General features: G+C 39.7%; 1 protein-coding gene across 27 annotated transcripts in view; it reads right to left on the bottom strand.

Annotated features, from left to right (window-relative positions):
• Window positions 1-19,656, bottom strand: part of Celf2 (CUGBP Elav-like family member 2) — an 811,194-nt gene that overhangs the window by 31,565 nt on the left and 759,973 nt on the right. For all 27 annotated transcript variants that reach the window (XM_085699122.2, XM_085699123.2, XM_085699113.2 and 24 more), the window contains one exon: window positions 15,130-15,264. In XM_085699122.2, coding sequence (XP_085555248.1) covers window positions 15,130-15,264 — 135 coding nt within the window. The remainder of the gene's footprint in view (window positions 1-15,129; window positions 15,265-19,656) is intronic.

A 19,656-nucleotide genomic window follows, 5' to 3' on the forward strand; every position in this document is an offset into this window, starting at 1 on the left:
AGGTCATATCTAGTACAACTCTACACTACCTTCACAGGGAACAAAACAGATTTTCTTATATTGACCCTCTTCCTGACATTTTCCAGACAGCAAGAGTTTTCTTCTAAGCTACATAAAACAGTGTTAATAGAAAGGAACAAGAGCTGCCTTCAGTGCATTGATGAACCACTTTCCACAGAGTGATTAGATAGTGAAAGCACAGTGTCTTTGTGGTTTAGGAAACAAAACAATTGTAAACACAGAGAAAATATCTATTAAATGTAAGACAATGGAGCTTGTGGTTGCTGTTTTGTCTCCAATCAGTTGTATACTGAATTCCAACAGTGCAGGAAAATAATGAGAGGGGCAGGATAGTTAAGAAATAACATAGGTGCTATCATTATTAGCTAATCACAACCCTAGGGCATTGATGAAATACTGTCTCCTCTCCCATGGGGCCTAATTATTCTCCAATAACCACACCTCTTATTTTACTTCTGGAAAGTAAGGAGAGAGAGAAAAGGAAGGGCTGATGTGGGTAGGAGGAGGAAATCATGCTATACAGCAGCATAAAAGGTTTGAGTCTGTCTTCTCATTACTGGACAGTCTGTGGTGGCGTGTGTTTTACCCATGTACATTGGTACCACTTCACTGCCCATTCACTGGAAAGTATATATAGCTTGGTGCAGCACTGCAGAGGGATTCTCCAGAAGACCAGAGAGGGAAATTCAGTCTCGGGACTAAATTGTGAGTTGAAATTACTTTTCAATTTTTTTTTTTATTCTGAGAGCCAAAATTTTGCAAGAGGGGAAACTGATGTGGATGAAAACCATACTTTAATATACAATGTAGTCTCAGTGCTTTCATCACTTCAATTTTCATTTTAAACGCCTTCTAGAACTTTCACTAGTTTATTTGAAAAAAACCCTATAATAGTAATTGTCAATAAACCAGGTATTATTTTTGGTATCTTTTTCAATCCTATAAAGACATATCAAAGTATGAAAATGGCCTTTGAGGCCTCGAGTTTGAAAGAGTCAATTAATATAATTTTATCACATGTGGATCTGTGTGATAAGAATGAAGCAGAAAAAAGAGAACACTGACACTTCAATATTTTGCTCATGATTTATCAAAATAAAAAGGACTGAGCCTGCTGTAGTGGGACATGCCACATGACAGCACCTGGGAAGCACAGAGAGACAAATGTAGCCGCATCTCTGTGAGTTCAAGTCCAGCCTGGGTTAACAGCGTGTTCCAAGACAGCCAGGGATGCATAGTGAGAGCCTGTCTTTTAAAAAGTCCATCTCTTCTTAGCTGCCCCAGACAAACATGCACTTTACAAATGATCAGGATGCAGACTGAGAATGAGGCTGATAACTACTGATTGACAAGGGTGAGAAGACAGAAACACGCAGACACAGAAGTACAGATCCTGGTTCCCAGAATCCCCTGTTTCCTAGTCTGTCATGGTCTAAAATAACTCTCTCAACACCTTCAGAAAAACGATCCTTTAGCCTCTGGCTCCTTGTCAGGATTATGGATGAGGTATCTGGATAGACAACCATGAAGACATTCTGCCCTATAAAATATGGTATTGGCTAGTCTGTAGCCCCTGGAAAAACAGTCTGAGGAAAGAAGGCCCAAGTCATCAGCCTCACTAGCTTCCTGCCTTGTGTCTGGCCTTCATCATGGTGGAAGGGGGAAGGGCTCCCAGATGAGAGGATGGCTGTTGCTACAATAGATTTTCCTCTGAACAACAGAACCTCAAAATTTCATGTTACACTGCCATATTTGGAAAACAGGTATGTGGGATTGACTGGGTCAGGATCAACAAAGTTGTGGTTTTGCAAGTACTCAACACATATCACACATTAGTGTGTTGCTAAACTGACTCTGGACAGGCCTTAGTGCCTGGTCTTTGATAATAAAACCCACCCAGACATGGCTGTCCCACTCTGTTTCATCCAGTAGCACTGTTTTGTCTTTGTTAAGGAGAGGTTAGTCTTCAGAGAGTTTGTATTTCAGGTATTGTGAGAAGTTTCCTGCCAGCTGGACACTGAAGCACAAAAGGGGAACAGAGAAGAACCACACTAGCATTTACATTCACATTCTAGCCCTTTCAGGAAGACTGCAGAAATGTTTGTTTTCCCAAGGATACATATGTACTATGTGTATATACGCATATAAACGCATGTGTATCAAACCTCAGTATTTCAGTGAGGAAAGTGAGGTAACTCCATTCCACACCTGAGGAAATGAAACGATTAGCTCCACTGACTCTTGCTAAGATGTCAACATTCTCTGTAAAAACAAAAGCACTTCCTCCATTACAATCTTTACTGGTTTTTAAACTTCAACTCTGGATAGGAATCTATCTTGTTTCTAGACCCAGATACTTAATATTTTCAATCTATATGTGCAATAAGTACTTTTCAGCTCCAGCTTCTGGAATGTTCCCAATTCTGCTGAGCTTTCCCTCATGTCTCAGAGCTCTTTTAAATCCACGGTTAGCAGATTTATTTAAGCAAGACACTGTGTCGTCATCACTGTCAGACTTACTGGGGAACTGTTGGTCCAATTTTACATCTTGGAACAGTCTGCCCCCACAACCCATACTGCGGTACTAGGACTTGTACAGAGGAACTATGTATGCTAAGCGAGTGCTGTATTATAGAGCAGCATCCTCAGCTCTGTTTTATTTTCTATTTTAAGACAGTCTTCTAAGTTGACTAGGTTAGTCTTGAACTTGTAATCGTTCTGCCTCAGTTTCCCAGGTAGCTGAGATATACTGCCCTATGCCAATAGGCCTGGCTACGAATGCATCTCCCCCAAGATCTGTTACTTTGGAAAGCATACCAGCAGAAAAGGGGAAGGATTCCAAGTATAGTCCCTAAAAACAGACTTTGGAAGTAGATCTGAAAATGGGAAAGGCATTTAGAAGATGTAAACCAGGCCAACAAATCAAAGCAGTATCTCCAACACACTTGGCTGGGGTTGCTGTACTGAACCAGCGAGCCCAGGTTCTGTCGTCAGCCTCTGAGCTTTCTGAGGGTTTCCAGAGGTAAGTCCTATTAGCTAGGTGGACAGTACCGGACAAAATGGACAGGCTACCATCTATTCGTTGGAAGGACATCTTGGTTGCCAGTTATAAAACTGTACACACTTCATTTCTTTGTTTTAAGAGCATAATCAATTTATTCAGCATCTGTTTGGTGTTCTGCCTTTCACCTTGTGTACTAGGTACCTGGGAAAGATAAAAAGGCAGAAACTGGGGAATGTTCAAGCAGAGAGGTTCCTGTGTGCGGTTGGCTGAGGACTGACTCTCCCAAAGACTGTTCTGTGATGGTCACAACCCTCCACTCTGTCTTCCTTTTCTCACTTCACAGTCACTTCCTTTGTTTCTTTGGTTCTGGATACCCTTTTCTGAGACAGGGTTTCTCTGTGTAGCTTTGGAGCCTGTCCTGGAACTCACTCTGTAGACCAGGCTGGCCTCAAACTCACAGAGATCCGCCTGTCTCTGCCTCCCAAGTACTGGAAATAAAGGCGTGTGCCACCACTCCTGGTTCTGGATACTTTCCTTCAGTCTAAAATAAATGTTTGTTTTGTCCATTTAAAAAACTCTTCCTTAGCAACGATAATAACTTTTACAGACTTTTAAGAAATGCTTATTTTTAAAAATTATCTTTTTTTGTTTTGTTTTTGGTTTATTGAGACAGGGTTTCTTTGCAGCTCTGGGGCCTGTCCTGGAACTTGCTTTGTATTGTAGACCAGGCTGGCCTCAAACTCAGAGATTTGCCTGCCTCTGCCTCTCCAGTGCTAGGATTAAAGGAGTGTGCCACCACCACCCGGCTAAAATTATTTTTAATTATGTGTATGTGTGTGTGTATATATATGTTGATGTATGCACATATGAAAGTAAGTACCTAGAGAGGCCAGTAATATTTCATCCCGTGGAACTGGATGGCTGTCTGTGGCTTAATGTTGGTGTCGGGAACCCAATTCAGGTTCTCGGTCAGAGAACTGTTTGTTTTTAAATGCTGAGCCATCTCTCCGCAGTTGAAAAAGTTGTCTATAATTCCAGTCTTTAAGTCTGTCTCTGCCTACGGAACAGACCTCTGCTCTGCCACTGTAGATGACTGCTCTACAGAGAAGCAACTGCATAAATGCCAATGCCACGCATCACGTCAGTGCTCTCACCTTTTCCAGTTCTGTTCTGTGTGGCCTTCTTGAGACTGAATCATCTAGAGAGCTCCTGTGTACTCTTGCTCCATCTGTCTATCCCACAAGTATAGAAACTAAAGATGTACAGACAGACCTCTATTTTCTTTCTTGGCGATGCTACTATCATGACTTTCTTTAAGCTGAGGTCAGCAGCTTGTCCTGCAGCTGATTTTCAGTTCACTCTTCTAGCTGTGAGGATGAGCTAGTCAACTTCTGTTTGATATATTCCAGCAAGGTTCATTAACAGGCTTTAGTTTAGCAAGTGCCAAATGAAACCATCTCACATTGTAGGTTTCCTTCTCCTTAAACACCTCTTTTCTAGTACAAGCACTGCTCTCTAAAGCTGAGCATGCAAACGTCATCTCTTATTCTTCTCTTTTGTTCTTCTTCACACCAAACTGGTACCTAAGTCTAACGACTTCATTCATAGGGTTGAAGTCCACACATGGATGGTTCTCCAGTGCTGTAACAACAAGTTCTGACTCTAAGCTCTACTTTCCAGGGACCTCCACAGTTATTGTTTTCTGTATATCTCATACTTTGAAATAAATGAGAAGATCCATTTGCTCATTAGATCATTTTACACACATACACACTCATATTTGATGTATTTGTTTCACCCTATTTTGACTTGAAAAAACTCCTACTAATTATTAAGATTTTTGCTTTAGTACCAATTTATCTATCGATATCCTTCTCATTTCCTTAGGACAGAATACTTCCTGTCACTGATAGCAGGCACTTTACTGATCTGACTGCTCTCCAACTAGATTTTATAGGTTGAGGTGTTTTGCTTATTTTTCTATGTTCCTTGTGGTACATAATTAATAAGGTGTTCATGAGGTGGGTGCTGGTGGCACAGACCTTTGATCCCAGCACCCAAGAGGCAGAGACAGGCAGATCTCTGTGAGTTTGAGGTCAACCTGGTCCACAAAGCAAGTACAGGAATAGCCAGAGCTACACAAAGATACCCACCTTAAAAAAAGAAAAATACAAAAAAATAAAAAAGAGTTCATGAATCCACATAGAAAATGAAAATTTTATTTTTTCTTAAAAAATTTGTTTGCCCGATATGAGTGAGATTCTTGGCTCAATCTCCATTACTTCCAGGAAAAAAGGAGTCTACTGACTTCAGGTTGTCTCACGGAACTTTAGGGCTGGGCTATAGCTGGGCTATAGCATTTGTTTAGCATGTGTGAGGTCATCGGTTCCAAAAGTTTCTCATGTTTTTTCATGTTTTTTTTTAAATAGACATTAGATAATAGAATTCTAGGGAGGTATGACTAGAATCATGATTTGTGTTCTCTTTCTACTGCAGAACACAATTAGGCAATTAATACTTAATACTTTTCATCAGTGATAGGAATGGTGCATAGCTGTATTTCACAACAATACAGATACTTTTGCAGAATAAAATATCATTAAATGGTTATGTTAGACAGAAAACATACCCTGAGTTTACTCAAATATCATAAAAAGATTGAGCGTGAATTTGATGTATAATATAGAAGATTGTAAAGACTGACAATCAAAACTCTATCACTTGGATTTAGAAAACATATTGAATGGTAACCCAGCCAGAAAGACAAATATCATATATACTCACTCATAAGTGGCTTTTAGACATAAAGCAAAGAAAACCAGCCTACAATTCACAATCCTAGAGAACACAGACAACAATGAGACCCTAAGAGAGATATACATGGATCTAATCTACAGGGGAAGAAGAAAAAGATACAATCTCCTGAATAGATTGGGGGCATGGGGACTATGGGAGAAGGTAGAAGGGGAGGGGAGAGGAAATGAGAGGAACAGAGAAAAACGTATAGCTTAATAAAATCAATAAAAAAGAACTAGTTAAAAACAAACAAACAAAAAGTCCTATCAGTAACACTTATTCTGAGACAGTAAAAGCAAAAAGCAAATACAAAGAATTAGAGTCAATGTCTGTAAATTTTTTAAAAAAATGTACACAAAACAACAATGCACCGCGTTATCACAGGAACTGCCTCTCTTTAGAGTGACAGGGTTCCCAAAACAACAATGCACCAAGTTATCATAGGAACTGCTTCTCCTTAGAGTGACAGGGTTCCCAAAACAACAATGCACTGAGTTATCATAGGAACTATTCTCCTTAGAGTGACAGGGTCCCCAAAACAACAATGCACTGAGTTATCACAGGGACTGCTTCTCCTTAGAGTGACAGGGTTCCCAAAACAACAATGCACCGAGTTATCACAGGGACTGCTTCTCCTTAGAGTGACAGGGCCCCCCAAACAACAATGCACCGAGTTATCACAGGGACTGCTTCTTCTTAGAGTGACAGGGTCCCCAAAACAGAGGATAGAGCATAGGTGGAATCCACTCACAGAAATCTGAGTATGGCTCTGTGGTGAGCCTAAATATCTCTATTCCCTCGTCTGTTCAGCTTTATAAAAGTGCGCTTTAGTTCAGAACTACTAAGAATTCTATTCTAGATTGTAAGCATCACACAAACCACTGGCTACCCAGCCCTTGTGCCCAAGTTACTCTGCTGGGAGCCCAGACCCTCTGGCATTTGATACTAATGTATCAGAGAATTATCCGTGGGTTTGACTATTTCAGACTTCCTAAATCACTTTCTTTAAAAATTGTTATTATTTTAAATGTGTGAGTGTTTTGTTTGCATGTATGTTTGTGTACCACTAGTGTGCCTAGTGTCTATGGAAGTCAGAAGATGTGGGATCCCCTGGAACTGGAGTTTCAGAGGGTTATGAGTTGTCCATGGGTGCAAAGAATTGAACTTGGAAGAGCATCCAGTGTTCTTAACCACTGAGATATCTCTCTCCAGCCCCCACTTACCATTTTCTTGATAAAAAAATATAATTTAAAGGCAGTTGCGCATGTATGCGCATGCACGCGCACATGTGCGCGCACACACACACACACACACACACACACACACACACACACACACAAAACCCTTTTGTTCAGCAGTGAAAGCAGACTCTTTCCTATGGCAAAACCCTTGTGCTTCTGGTTCTTTCTTGTCAACTCTCCAAAGAAGGACAAAAACTAACCAGAGCCCCTGGTTACACTGCATATACAGAAAAAGAAATGGCTTAAAGAAGATAAGGAAAACTAAGAAGGTTCTTTCCTCACTTCTGTCCAATTCACAAACTTTAATATTAGGTATTAAAATGTTATGCAAAAATTTTTAAGAGAGTATAAATTATAGTTTATACTTAAAGGCTGCTGAAGTTATTTTACTATGGGGAGTCTTAGCAAATAATGGTTCTCCAAGAGCTAATTGTACCATATGCAATATATGGGGAAAGACTTTGCCAGCTTTATCTACTAACATATTAAGTACTCAAGGGAATTCCAGGAATGGGGCTAGTGGTTTAGAGCACTTGCTGTTCTTGCAGAGAACCAGGTTTGATTCCTGATGCTACACAGTGGTCCCAAACTCTCCATAGCTCCAGCTGCAGAGGATCTGATCCCATTTTCCTACATCCTAAGGCAGCAGGCATGTATATGACACACATGCATACAAAACATTCATATATATAAAACAAAATAAAGGGGACAAAGGAATTCCAGGCTCAAAATAGATGCTGAGTGAATGAACACTAATCAGGAAATTAAAATTACTATAGTGTCATTTTACTTATAAAAACCTCTTATTGTAATGTTTGATTCCATTGAGTTCCTTAATGTCAGGACCAAGAGCAGACGTGCAAACTTTCAGAAAAGCAACTCAAAAATGTTGAAACTTACAGGAAATGAACCAGTAAAACTTAAGAGGAAATGAGTCAAGAAGTGAATCTCAAACTCTTTTTGTAGTAAAAGGGTGTGAAGAAATTTGACTAGTTCAATCCCACAAGTAAATAGTTCATTTACTAACTGGCTTGTCTCTGCTTACCTAGAACATGTACAAGAATAGCTAAAATAACTACTCTTTGAGATTTATCTGCTTTGAGATTTATCTCCTTTCTGTGATGATAAGCAATGAAAAGCAATAAGTTTAAGAGGCCAAAGGTGAGGGTATGAAACTGAGGTATTCTTTATGAGTAAGGGGAACTAATTATGAATTCATTATGAACTAATAAAATGCCCTGTGTAGTATAAGTACATTATAAGTAAAAAGTACTCTAAGCTAAATGGATCTCATTTTCTCTGACCAGCGTAGCATTCCCTTGCTATATGGAACCAGCAATACGCACGCTAAAGCGGATTTGTGTCATCTTTCAAAAGTCTATATTAGAGTAGGCAGTTCTGAAAATAAAGTGCTTTTAGTTGATAAACAGTGATTCTATATTCCGTATTATGAAAGAACATTCTGAAAGCCACACTTTGTAAGACTATTGTAAAAAAAAAAAACCCTACCTTACATAACTTTGTTCCAAGATGCTAGCATAGATTAATTCTCAGCATCCTGTCAGAGTTGACTATCCACATGTAAGGTATGATTATGTTTGGATTCCTCGGGAACCAAGTATCATGTGGACCTTGTCAACATCACCGTGACAGGGTTGGGCATCTCTTCAGAGGTGCATGCACTGTACCAGACTAAGGTGAATGGCTCTTACACAGCAAATGTAGAGTTTTCATTTGGCTATCCATAAAAATCAAAGCATTAGGAAAAACACTTTGGAAGCTAGTGTAGTGTTTCAAATGCAAGGAGAAACTGTTTCTAGTATAAGAACAGTACTTCTCAACCTGTGGGTTGTGACCCCTTGGAGTCGCATATCAGATATTTATATTACGATTCATATGGCAATAGAAAAACTGTAATTATGGAGTAGCAATGAAATAATTTTATGGTTGTAGTCAGCACAACATGAGGAACTGGATTAAAGGGTTGCAGCATTAGGAAGGCTGAGAACACCGACAGGAGTGTAATGCAGAGGCGTATGTCCAAACGACTGTCTGACAAAGGCAGCATGATGAGGGTTATGTGGAGGGATCAGGCACGTACTCTGGCAGCAGAGAAGAAAGGGGTGTGACACTCACAGGATGCTTATCTCATGTTGACACCCCTCTCCCTCCTCCTCTGTTATTAAGGAACTCCTTCCTGGAAGTTCTCTATGAACAAATTGCTATAGACTCAGGGCTAGACTTAGTTAAGCATTTAAGTTAGAGTGGTAACAATTCTGCATGGAAGGCTTAACTAATGAAGAAATCATTTTCATTAATTATTAAAATGTAAGTACTAGAATATTTGAAACAATTAGTAATCACCACAAAACAAGTTACTGCAGTTCAATGTACACAAGTAGTAATATGTGATTTTTTAAAGCCTCCTTTAAGCTGTCATGGTGCCACACACCTTTAATCCCAGCACTCAGGAGGCAGAGTCAGGCAGATCTCTGCCTGACTGTCAGTGAGTTCAAGGCCAGCCTAGTCTACATAGCAAGTTCCAGGACATCCAGATTAATGTGAGATTCTGTCTCAACAATAACAACAAAAAAACAAGAGCCAACTCTGTACCTACATGCAATCTCAAGAACAAGCATCACTGTAAGCAGAAGACAGCTGAGAGCTTTACAGAATGAGCTAAAGGAAGAAGTCTAGGATTCTAGAAGACAAAGAGCAAGAAGAAAGGTGGAATGGTCAAGCCTGTGCTCGATGAAAAGAATGACATAACTTGGTTTGAGTGTTGGTGCCCAGAGGCAGTGCCTTTCTGATATGAAAAGAAAAACAGTCAGGCAGACTCTGAAGTTCTAAACAGGGTTGTTTTGTTTAATCTACAGTAAGAAAAATGGTCAGAGGGTAGTAGATTGCTTTGGGGCTCTTATAGTATACAGAGAACGTGAAAACAAGGGTCTCTATCAGGGTAGTGTGAGCTGTAAGGAAAGATACTTATAGGGTGAACCCACCAGGATGAAGACTGATGAGGTATGCTGCTGTCATGGCTGGATGTGAGACCCAGCCACTACATCCTATTAGGTTGGACAGAGTGGGAAGGCAGCAGGAAGAATAGGTCAATGGGAGACATTTAGGCTTGGACTTCCTGAAGCTCATGCATCATTGTAGTAGCTTCAGAGAGGCAGCATTACTTAGTGTCTTTTCTCTCTCTCTCTGGGTCATAGCATACACCTGCATGTCACATCTTAATACAACAGACTTGCACATACTGAAAGGCTCATGCTGGGGATCATTTCTTTCTGCAGAGTGCAGACTCTGATGATGAAGGTACACACATATTTAAGATGATAAAGCCTCCTACAGACTGAAACACTGCAGGATAACCTCCAGGGATAATTTTTGTATCTTGTTCTATATGTACCTGGCTGAGTGACACAGATATGTAACAGGGATAGCACCTACTCATCAGTCATGACTATCTGAGGAGGGCAGAATGGGTCTGAATCACACGAAAGCACCTCCACCTCTTCTAACCTCAAGTGCGCCAGTAGCGCACAGCAACATTTCCCTGCAAACTCTGAGATTGTTTTAGTCTTGAATAATATTGAAGACGGGGAAAGACTGCTAAAAATTTAAGGGGAAAACTCTTTGAAGAACCAGGCATTTAAAATGTCTTACGCTATTGAAAGAAATTATCCATTATCTTGAAGTGTGCACTTGACTGAGTCTACACTTACAGAAACATCTAGGGAATTTTAAAACATTTAAGAAATTCTTTTTCTTAATAAAAGAAAAGGAAAGAAAACAGGAGGTCAGTGAAATGAATGCAATATTGTAGTATTAGGTTTTAGACAGAAAATACCAAAGAAAAGTTCACATATAGTGAAAATAATAATAAGCAAGTTGAGAGCTTGCTGTTTTCCAAGCTCTCAACATTACTAGACAAAAACTCATCTATAAACAGCATTGGGAACAAATATTACTGCCTTTAATAACCAGCTACCTGCTGGACATAAGAATTGCTTCTTTCTATAAAAACAAAACCATTCTCAAAAACAGGTTGAAAACTGGATAATAAGAAATGACCCAAGAATTAATTAACTAAATACAAGACTGAAGTAAATAAAGGAAAAATTAGCCTATCAAAATAAAAGAAACAAGATTAAATTAGGCTCCAAAAGACCTATGAGGAACTCATAAAAAGAGTAATATACACTTACCTGGTTTTCTTATTCTTTTATGATTTAATTTCTAATTTTACTCACTACTATCTGATAATTACATGAAACACTTATTTTAACCATGGGCAATTTAAACTATTTTAATTTTTATTTCAAGGCCACGAGACAAAGGAACCTATTTATTGCTTAAGGGAATTTTTTTAAAATAAAAATTAAGGCTTAATCTTTCATGTTTTAAAGCCAAGACTATTTAAAATCATTTATAATAATGCTGTAGGGAGACTTTTCCTTGGTATGCAAAATTAAAAAGATAAATTTACAATTATGAAAAAATTAATAGTTTGGGGGATTAAATTGTCCCTTTCCTTTGTAGATGAATTTGTCTGGAAATTATGAGAGATATTTATACACAGGGTAAATTCAAGCCTTGTGTAAAAGTGAGAAGATGAGGCCTCATGCATTTTACAGTATGACCGTTCATGGTACAGACAGTAAGAACACTCTACTATCATTGTTAAAATGTATAATAGCAGTAGCCCTATGAATGGATTCTAACACTACTTTATAAGTGATAATCCTGATGAAGAATAGATTCAGAAATGCTGCTAATCACATTTTACACCTCTGAAAGAGTTCCTGATAGAAATTAGACAAATATATTGATTTTTAGTTAAACAACAACAAAAAATGTTTTAGTTATGTAGAAAAAAATAATCAAAATACAAGATTTAAATAGTTTCTGCTGCCACACATAAAGGTTCTAATGAAATACTTTAGCTATTATACAGAGCATCCCTTAGCAGGGAAAAGTACTTTCAGTGACCCTCAGGTAGCATCATCTACTGAAGGGCAGCATGCCGCTTCAGGAAGACAGGGAAGGACACTTTGCTAATGGGACATTTTGACCACAGCAGAAAGCAGGCAAATACATCTTCAGATACAGTATCTCTTTGGCTATATGAAAATAGGATATTTTTATATAATTAAAATTCCCTTCTGACAAACAGGCCATATTCCCAGGCTGAGCACCCTCCATTTTAAGAAGGTTAAAATTAAATTCATAGCCACGCATGGTAGCACAAGATTTTAATCTAGTATTTGTGAGGCAGAGGCACGTTGATCTCTGTAAGTTCCAGACCAGCCAGGGATATACTGTTCGACCCTGTCTCAAAAACCCCAAAACATAATACAATAAAATACAAAAAAGTAAAAATTCATGATTTTTAAAATATTGGATGGAATGGCACTATGGTTTGAATCTGAAATGTCTCCTATAGGCTAATATGATGAGAGCTTTCCCCCAGCTAGTGACATGATTTTGTAAAGCAGTAACTTCTGGAGTTGAGAATTACCTTGAGGAATTACATTACTGGTGGCATACTGTTAGAAGTTGTATCTTGCCCTGACCATTTCCTGCATTTTGTCTTTACTTCTTGTTGGCATTAGGCAAATAGCCTCCTCAGCAACACTCTCTCACAAACAGTGAAGTTCTTTGCGATGGGCCCCAAAACAGTACCAAATGACTGTGGAACGAACCTTCTGAAACCATATGCGAAAAAAAAAAATCTTTTTTCCCTTTGCCATATTCCATCAGGCATTCTGTCACAGCAATGGGAGAGCTCACTAACACAAATGGCTGTGGATCCACTGACATGGGCCTGTTCTGTTTCGTTTTTGAGACAGGGCAGGGTCTCACTATTTTCTCTGGCTATCTTGGAACTCACTATGTAGACCAGGCTGGTCTGGTCTCACAGAGGGGAAACTCACAGAGATCCACCTGCCTCTGCCTCTCCAAATTCTGGGATTAGAGGTGTGTGCCACCACACCCAGCTAAGCCCTACTGTTTTCCTTCCTCTCCCTGTTACTCATTCCAGGGAGTATTGGGACATCCTTTCTAGTTTACAATCACTGCAAGCTCCTTCCTGCCTATGTCCTTCTCTGAAAATTACCTGGCTTTCTTCACTCCACTGAGGCTTTTGTGCAAATGTCACCTTTTGATAAGGATTTTCTTCCTATAGATCCTTCACTGTACACGTTACTCTGTTTTTATCAGTATCAACAGACCTATCTCACCTAAATTAACTTTTATCTATCTATCTATCTATCTATCTATCTATCTATCTATCTATCTATCTATCTATCTATCTATCTATCTATCTTCTGATGTCTCCTGAAAAGCTTAAAGACTTCTAGGTATTATGTATTTCTGGTTCACTTGCTATATTCCTACCACAAAGACAGTATCTAGTATTGTGAAATAATTTATAGATATTATTTAATGAAATATAACATTTTAACACTTAGCATATTTTAAGAAAATAAATGCTGTTTTCATATGGGAGAAACTGATAATGTTAAAGATGTTTGTGATGATTGATACTGCCAGCTCGACAAGGTCTAGAACCACCTAGAAGACAAACCTTCAGCTGCATCTGTGAGGATATTCTAGAGATGTGTAACTGAAGAGAGAAGACCTACCCTTAATGTGGGTTTACCCATGATCATCCTATGGTCTGGAAGGAGGACTAAATACAAAGGAGAAAGTGAGCTGAGCTGAGTACCAGCGTCCATCCTTTGCTTCAGACTGTAGATGCAACGTGACCAGCAGCCCAAGGTCCTCCAGCTATAGCTTCCTGACCATGAAGGGCTTATACCCTTGAACCACTAACAAAAATATCCATGCCCAATTGTTTTTGTCTGAGTAAGAAAAGTAGTTAACATAGGGTCATCAGAGGATTTACTCAGATAAATCTGTGGATCAAATTAAAGCTTTAAGTTAATTTCTTGAAAAATTAAACTGTCAAAAGTTGATTTTTTGGGAATACTATTCATTGCATAAAGTGAAGCCCCACACATTAAAGATGTATTTTTAAAATACTTGAAAGAATTAAATCACTATGCTGAGGGGCTATTGTTTGGAGATTTTAGCACAGTAGGGTTAAATCTAGTAGAGTCTTATAAATATTGCTTGAGTTTCTTCTCTCAAAACTAAGCTGGTATATGTTTAAGATACACAATATTTTACAAATATCCAAGGGCTATTTCTCCCTTCAAGTTTACATGTTCAGGGGGCATGCCTTATTGCTTCTTGAAGTTGGGGTTCTTGAGAATGATGGTCAGTAATATGCTGTACCTTTCATTTCTTGTTTTTCCATAAGAAAACCTTGTAGAATTACAAGGTTTCTATAGCTGTTAAGCTAATCACCTGGACACAGATGATAGAAGGCTATGAAATTTTCAAAGTAATAAGCAAGATTGTCCAAGTCAACTCCCTCACACATTACAGAGGAGAGGAGATTATGTATTAAAGCCCAGAAAATTCAGAGAAGGAAGCCGATAAAACATTTTGTTTTTCTTTTTTAAAAATAAAGAAAACAAATCATGGTATCTAAGCAACCATATTAGGCCTTTCTTATACAAAAAAGAAAATGATACTGGCCCTTGAATAAGGCAAAAAAATTTTTAGGGAAAAAAGACAATTACATAGCCCAGAATGTGACCATAAATAAATGACATAATGTCCTTTATTATATCATGAATTTAAAGCCGAAAGTACAGGATGGAGTTGGTGTGAAATCCAACACCAGAAAGATCAGAGTTTTCCCCTTTAAGAGAAGGGGACACAAAAGCAGGACTGTGAGACTAAAGGTCGCTGTAATGATACCCAAGTATCAGGTAAACAAAAGGAAACTTTTGTAAAAATCAAGTATGTGCATTCTCTCATTGAAAACGTTTCTCCTTTTATCCTTGGAAAAAACACACACGTCCAATTTCAGAATCCCCATGAAGGTTCTCCTGGGCACCTCCAGCTTCACCCCTTGCCTCTGTGTGTCTGAATGCTTGCATGAACATTGGTCTTGCATCATGTGCAGGAAGAGTAAGGTCTTCCACTTACCGGGACTTGTGAGGGCTCCCAGGGCACTGCTTGTGGTAGAGAGAGGGTTTGCATTGGTGCTGGTGGCTGAGGTTTGGGCGGCAGCTGCAGCAGCAGCCAGTGTTGCCAGATTCTGTAATTGTAAAGCATTCATGCCTGTAGAGAAAAGAGAAAAGTGATGTTAGCCAGAGACCCAAACTTTCCTGTTTTCTAAACTGAAATTGAACCCCCCCCCCACCGCCGACAGACCCCCCTGCTCTTGGTCCTGTGATACTGTGCTCATCTGAATTGTTTCAGGAACAGGTGTGATTTCACCACTTGAATAGGAACTAGGATCTGTTTCTCAGAGGACACCTCCTTTGAGTTTTAATGATATCATCTTCCATTTCTAGAGAAGGAGTGCTAGGAAGGGGTACCTTCATTGTATCCAGTACTTCTGCGTAGACTCAGCTCTGAGCAGACTCAGCTCAGTTTGGCACTGTCTAGCCTAACTTGGGACTGTCTTCTCTCAATGCTGTAGAGGTAACTATCAAGTTAACAGAGTATTCTGTATTGAACGAACAAGGTGATGGGGACTGGAAACTTTTACCTATGAGGTAGCTGTCATGAAAATGGTGAGGGCTGGGCATAGGAAGCTGCAGGACAAGCATTGGAGTAAACTCTGCATTCCCTAACTTGACAGGTAAACAGATACTACAGAAGAATTAAAGATCATTGCATAAATGTTCCTGCTCAGCTGACACAGGTGCTAATCTTGGCTTTGTCATTTTTCCAGATACATGGATGTAGACAATTACTCAGCCTCTCCATTTCTCAGTGACCAGGTGAACTGTACCTGAATGCAAGAGAGCTGTGCAAATAAATATAACGAATGCAAATTACTCTAGCATCATCTAAGTACTCAACGAATGTTAGTGATGAATGCCTCCAGATATATCTGATCATGTCTCCACAGTAGGAACTCAGTGTAGGACAGACGAGAGTTGGCAGTGCCTTAAGTCATTTTCAGTGTAGCCTGATGACCTGAGGGCTACTTGGTGGAAGGAGAGAGCCAACTCTGGAAAGCTCTCCTCTGATTTACACATGTATGTGGTGGTAGACAGACAGACAGACAGACAGACAGACACACACACACACATTAAACCTACAGCCAATACATTTTTGACTAGAATGAATTTCTGATTACTAAAGTTAAGAAACAAAAAAGGAAAAAAAAAGAAACAAAAAGGAAACGAAAGTGTGCAAGAGTGTAAGATGGGCTGAGGCTGGGCTCTGGCCTGCTGCCTTTACTGTTTAGATTTTCAACATTCTTCCCCTCACTCCTTCTGTACTCAGTCAACAGGTCCTCTAAATACCTGAGGTAATTTTCCCCATTATTCTTGTCTCGGTAAGTAAAAGTAACAATGTGTCTTTTCCTATATAGAAAGAGACAGGAGTCAAGTAATCAGCTTAATTTTACCTTCTCATGACTCAAATCCAGATACCCAATAACTATCTCTCAACAAATTTGACTTGTTTAAGAAGAGCAGCCTGATAGTAGTCCATATGTGCTATGAGGAAGAAAGACAGTTTTTCCATCCTAAGCAGATTCCAGACAGCAATGCACAGCTGGCTGAGTGCACAAAGAAGAGCCTGGCTGCTGAGCCCTAGAAATAGCACTGCTTCTGTGCTCTTTGCTTGGGCTCCTGATTTGAAAAGAAGCTCCTGAGGGGTTTGCTTTAAAGTGAGTTTTCAGTATGTCACAAATCACTTCCTGCCTTCCTTCAGGAGCCATTGGACTTGCTGGGTTGTGTAAATCCAAACAGCTACCCACTTCTTTGGCAGCAATGCAGAGATACAGGATATGGAATATGTGAAATCTAGCCATCAAATGTGTCTGTGAGTCTCTCTGTCTCTCTGGTGATGGTCTAACAGTGGCGTATTTATTAGAAGCACTGTGGGGATTAAGCAGCACTGGGCTAATTTTTCAGGTTCACTTTAGTGAAGTGGAAGAAGTATGGAACTTGCCTGGCTTTAGTGGAGACCCACTCAGACCAAATAAAGACTGTATTTCTTGAAAGCTACCTGAACACACTTCATCTCAAGTGTGACAAGAGCACCTGGACTGTGAGTGATTTTGCAAAGAGTGAGGCCCACTGTACAGATTCATCTGTCCCTTTTTATTACCAATGTTCCCTCTAATGTTCTAAAGATGTGAACCGTAAGACTATACTACAGACAATAGGGCATATAAGAAGAGGACTTAGCAATGAAATTAAAACCTCAACCATGCATTTGGCACCAGTTAGTAACAATTATAGACTCAGGTCAGAGGGCCCTTTTCCAGTACACTTAGGACTCTCCTAAGGGGGAAGCACAGTATTAGAACCAGCGTCAGAAGGCTCTGTATCAATTGGCCTGAATGAGTACATTCAATGGGTTAGTAACATCAGGTCCTTGTTTAAAGCCCTGAGCATAGTCTTCTGATCCCATGGTCACTGCCTCCCTCTGACAACTCAATTTGAATCTAACAATCTAGTTTCTTTGTGTTATCCATAAACTTCTTTACTTGTTTTGTATCCCATTTAGATACTATATGCAATTTCTACCTTTATAACAAAAATACTAATATTTTTGAGGACAAAGATTTTATCTTATGTTCAAGTCCACCACACATGTACACACACACACACACACACACACACACACACACACACACACACACACATAGAATACATGATAGATCATGGATAGACTCACATAAAATGAGTGATCTGAATAACAGCACACAATTTTAATAAAGTGTTATAAAGACTATTGTCTGTACAGCCAATCATTGTTTTTATTTCCCCAACTGATGCACCAGTACCAAATATTCACTGTTTTCCCACAATCATTTGTTAATTAAACATATACTTGTTAGACAGACATTCTTTATCTTTCATACTGACATTTATTACAGGTTTTGGAGCCAAGTTGGCAACAACAAGGCTCTCTTCTGTTCTCTCCCTGTATGAGTTCAGAGTGAGGGTAAGTATTCCTTCCAAAGTGAACTTCCTAATTTTCCCTTCACATATATCACCACATGAGAGAGTCTCTGCCATCTTCTTCAACCTTTTCTTGTTGATAAATAGGAAGACCAGATAGAATAATAGTCTCCATGATACCACTTTGGGGGATGGCTAACATGGTCCAAAGACCATATTGCAATGAAAACACAAGCTATTGGCCAAGGTAGTCAAGATGAGGACCCATCAGTCCATCCCCTCATTCGTGCTCTGTTATATACTGGTTATGATCCTATGATTAGTAGGAGCTTGGAAAACTTTTAGTGGGCATGGTGCTTCTCAACCCTTCACTGACAAACAGCAAATACCTGGTGACAGGTTTGGGTTCTTTCTGCCACAAATGGGCCAGGGTGTTCACATTTAAAATTAGACATCTTATTTACCATCTCCCTTCTTACTTAGGGTCGGCTGTTTGGAGAAAAGGTAATAGCTCTCTGTAAGAAACTGGGTGGGGCAGGCTCTCAGAGTTTCTCTGCTGCCTTCCACCGCCAGACTTTCCCAGAACACTAGATTACCTTCTGCCTTGAACTGCTTCCTACCAAAGCTGTTCTGAGGGATTGCAATAACGCTCCTGCCCTTTACTAACTCTGCCTTCTCCCTGGGCCCACAGGCAGTCTTACACCGTCTTGCTTCCAGTCATTTAGTTCCTTTCACTTCTTCATGGGGCAGGGAGTGCTCCCTGTCTTCCCTTCTTTCCCAGTCCTACAGCAGACCCCTCTTCCCACCCCACTCATGGGGCAAGGAGTGCTCCCAGTCTTCCCTTCTTTCCCAGTCCTACAGCAGGTCCCTCTTCTCACCCCACTCATGGGGCAGGGAGTGCTCCCAGTCTTCCCTTCTTTCCCAGTCCTACAGCAGGTCCCTCTTCTCACCCCACTCATGGGGCAGGGAGTGCTCCCAGTCTTCCTTTCTTTCCCAGTCCTACAGCAGGCCCCTCTTTCCCACTCCACTCATGGGGCAGGGAGTGCTCCCAGTCTTCCCTTCTTTCCCAGTCCTACAGCAGGCCCCTCTTTCCCACTCCACTCATACTTCCTCTTTCACCAAGAAAGGGCACCAGATGGAAAGGCGCCTGTCACCCTTCTTGGAAGCTGGCTCTGGCTTGGCAAACAGCTTTTCTGAGAAGAAAAATGGCCACATTTAACTTCTGCTCAGCTGGGCACCTCTCAAACCAAGGGCAATAATCTAGGTGACTAAACATACAAAACACTTAAGTTTTAGGAAATCTAAAAGTGAGCTATTATGATGGCAAAGAGAAAAAACTTGGGAGTGAGGAGATTCAAGTTTTCATTCATTATTTGATAAGAAAATTCCTCAAAAATAAAGAAATTATGTAGAAAACAGATGCACAATATTCCAACTTGAAATTTAAGATTAAAAAAATTATTTATAAGGAGAAGGGCATGAAAATTTAATTTAATGTTCACCTTAGGTTATTTTGTGTCTTATTGTTCATGGCAATTACCATAAATCTGCATATCAATAAGTGAGAACAGATGTCAGTTGT

Source organism: Myodes glareolus, chromosome 14 (genome assembly GCF_982192425.1).
Source record: "Myodes glareolus chromosome 14, mMyoGla1.1, whole genome shotgun sequence".
Classification (NCBI taxonomy): Eukaryota; Metazoa; Chordata; class Mammalia; order Rodentia; family Cricetidae; genus Myodes; species Myodes glareolus.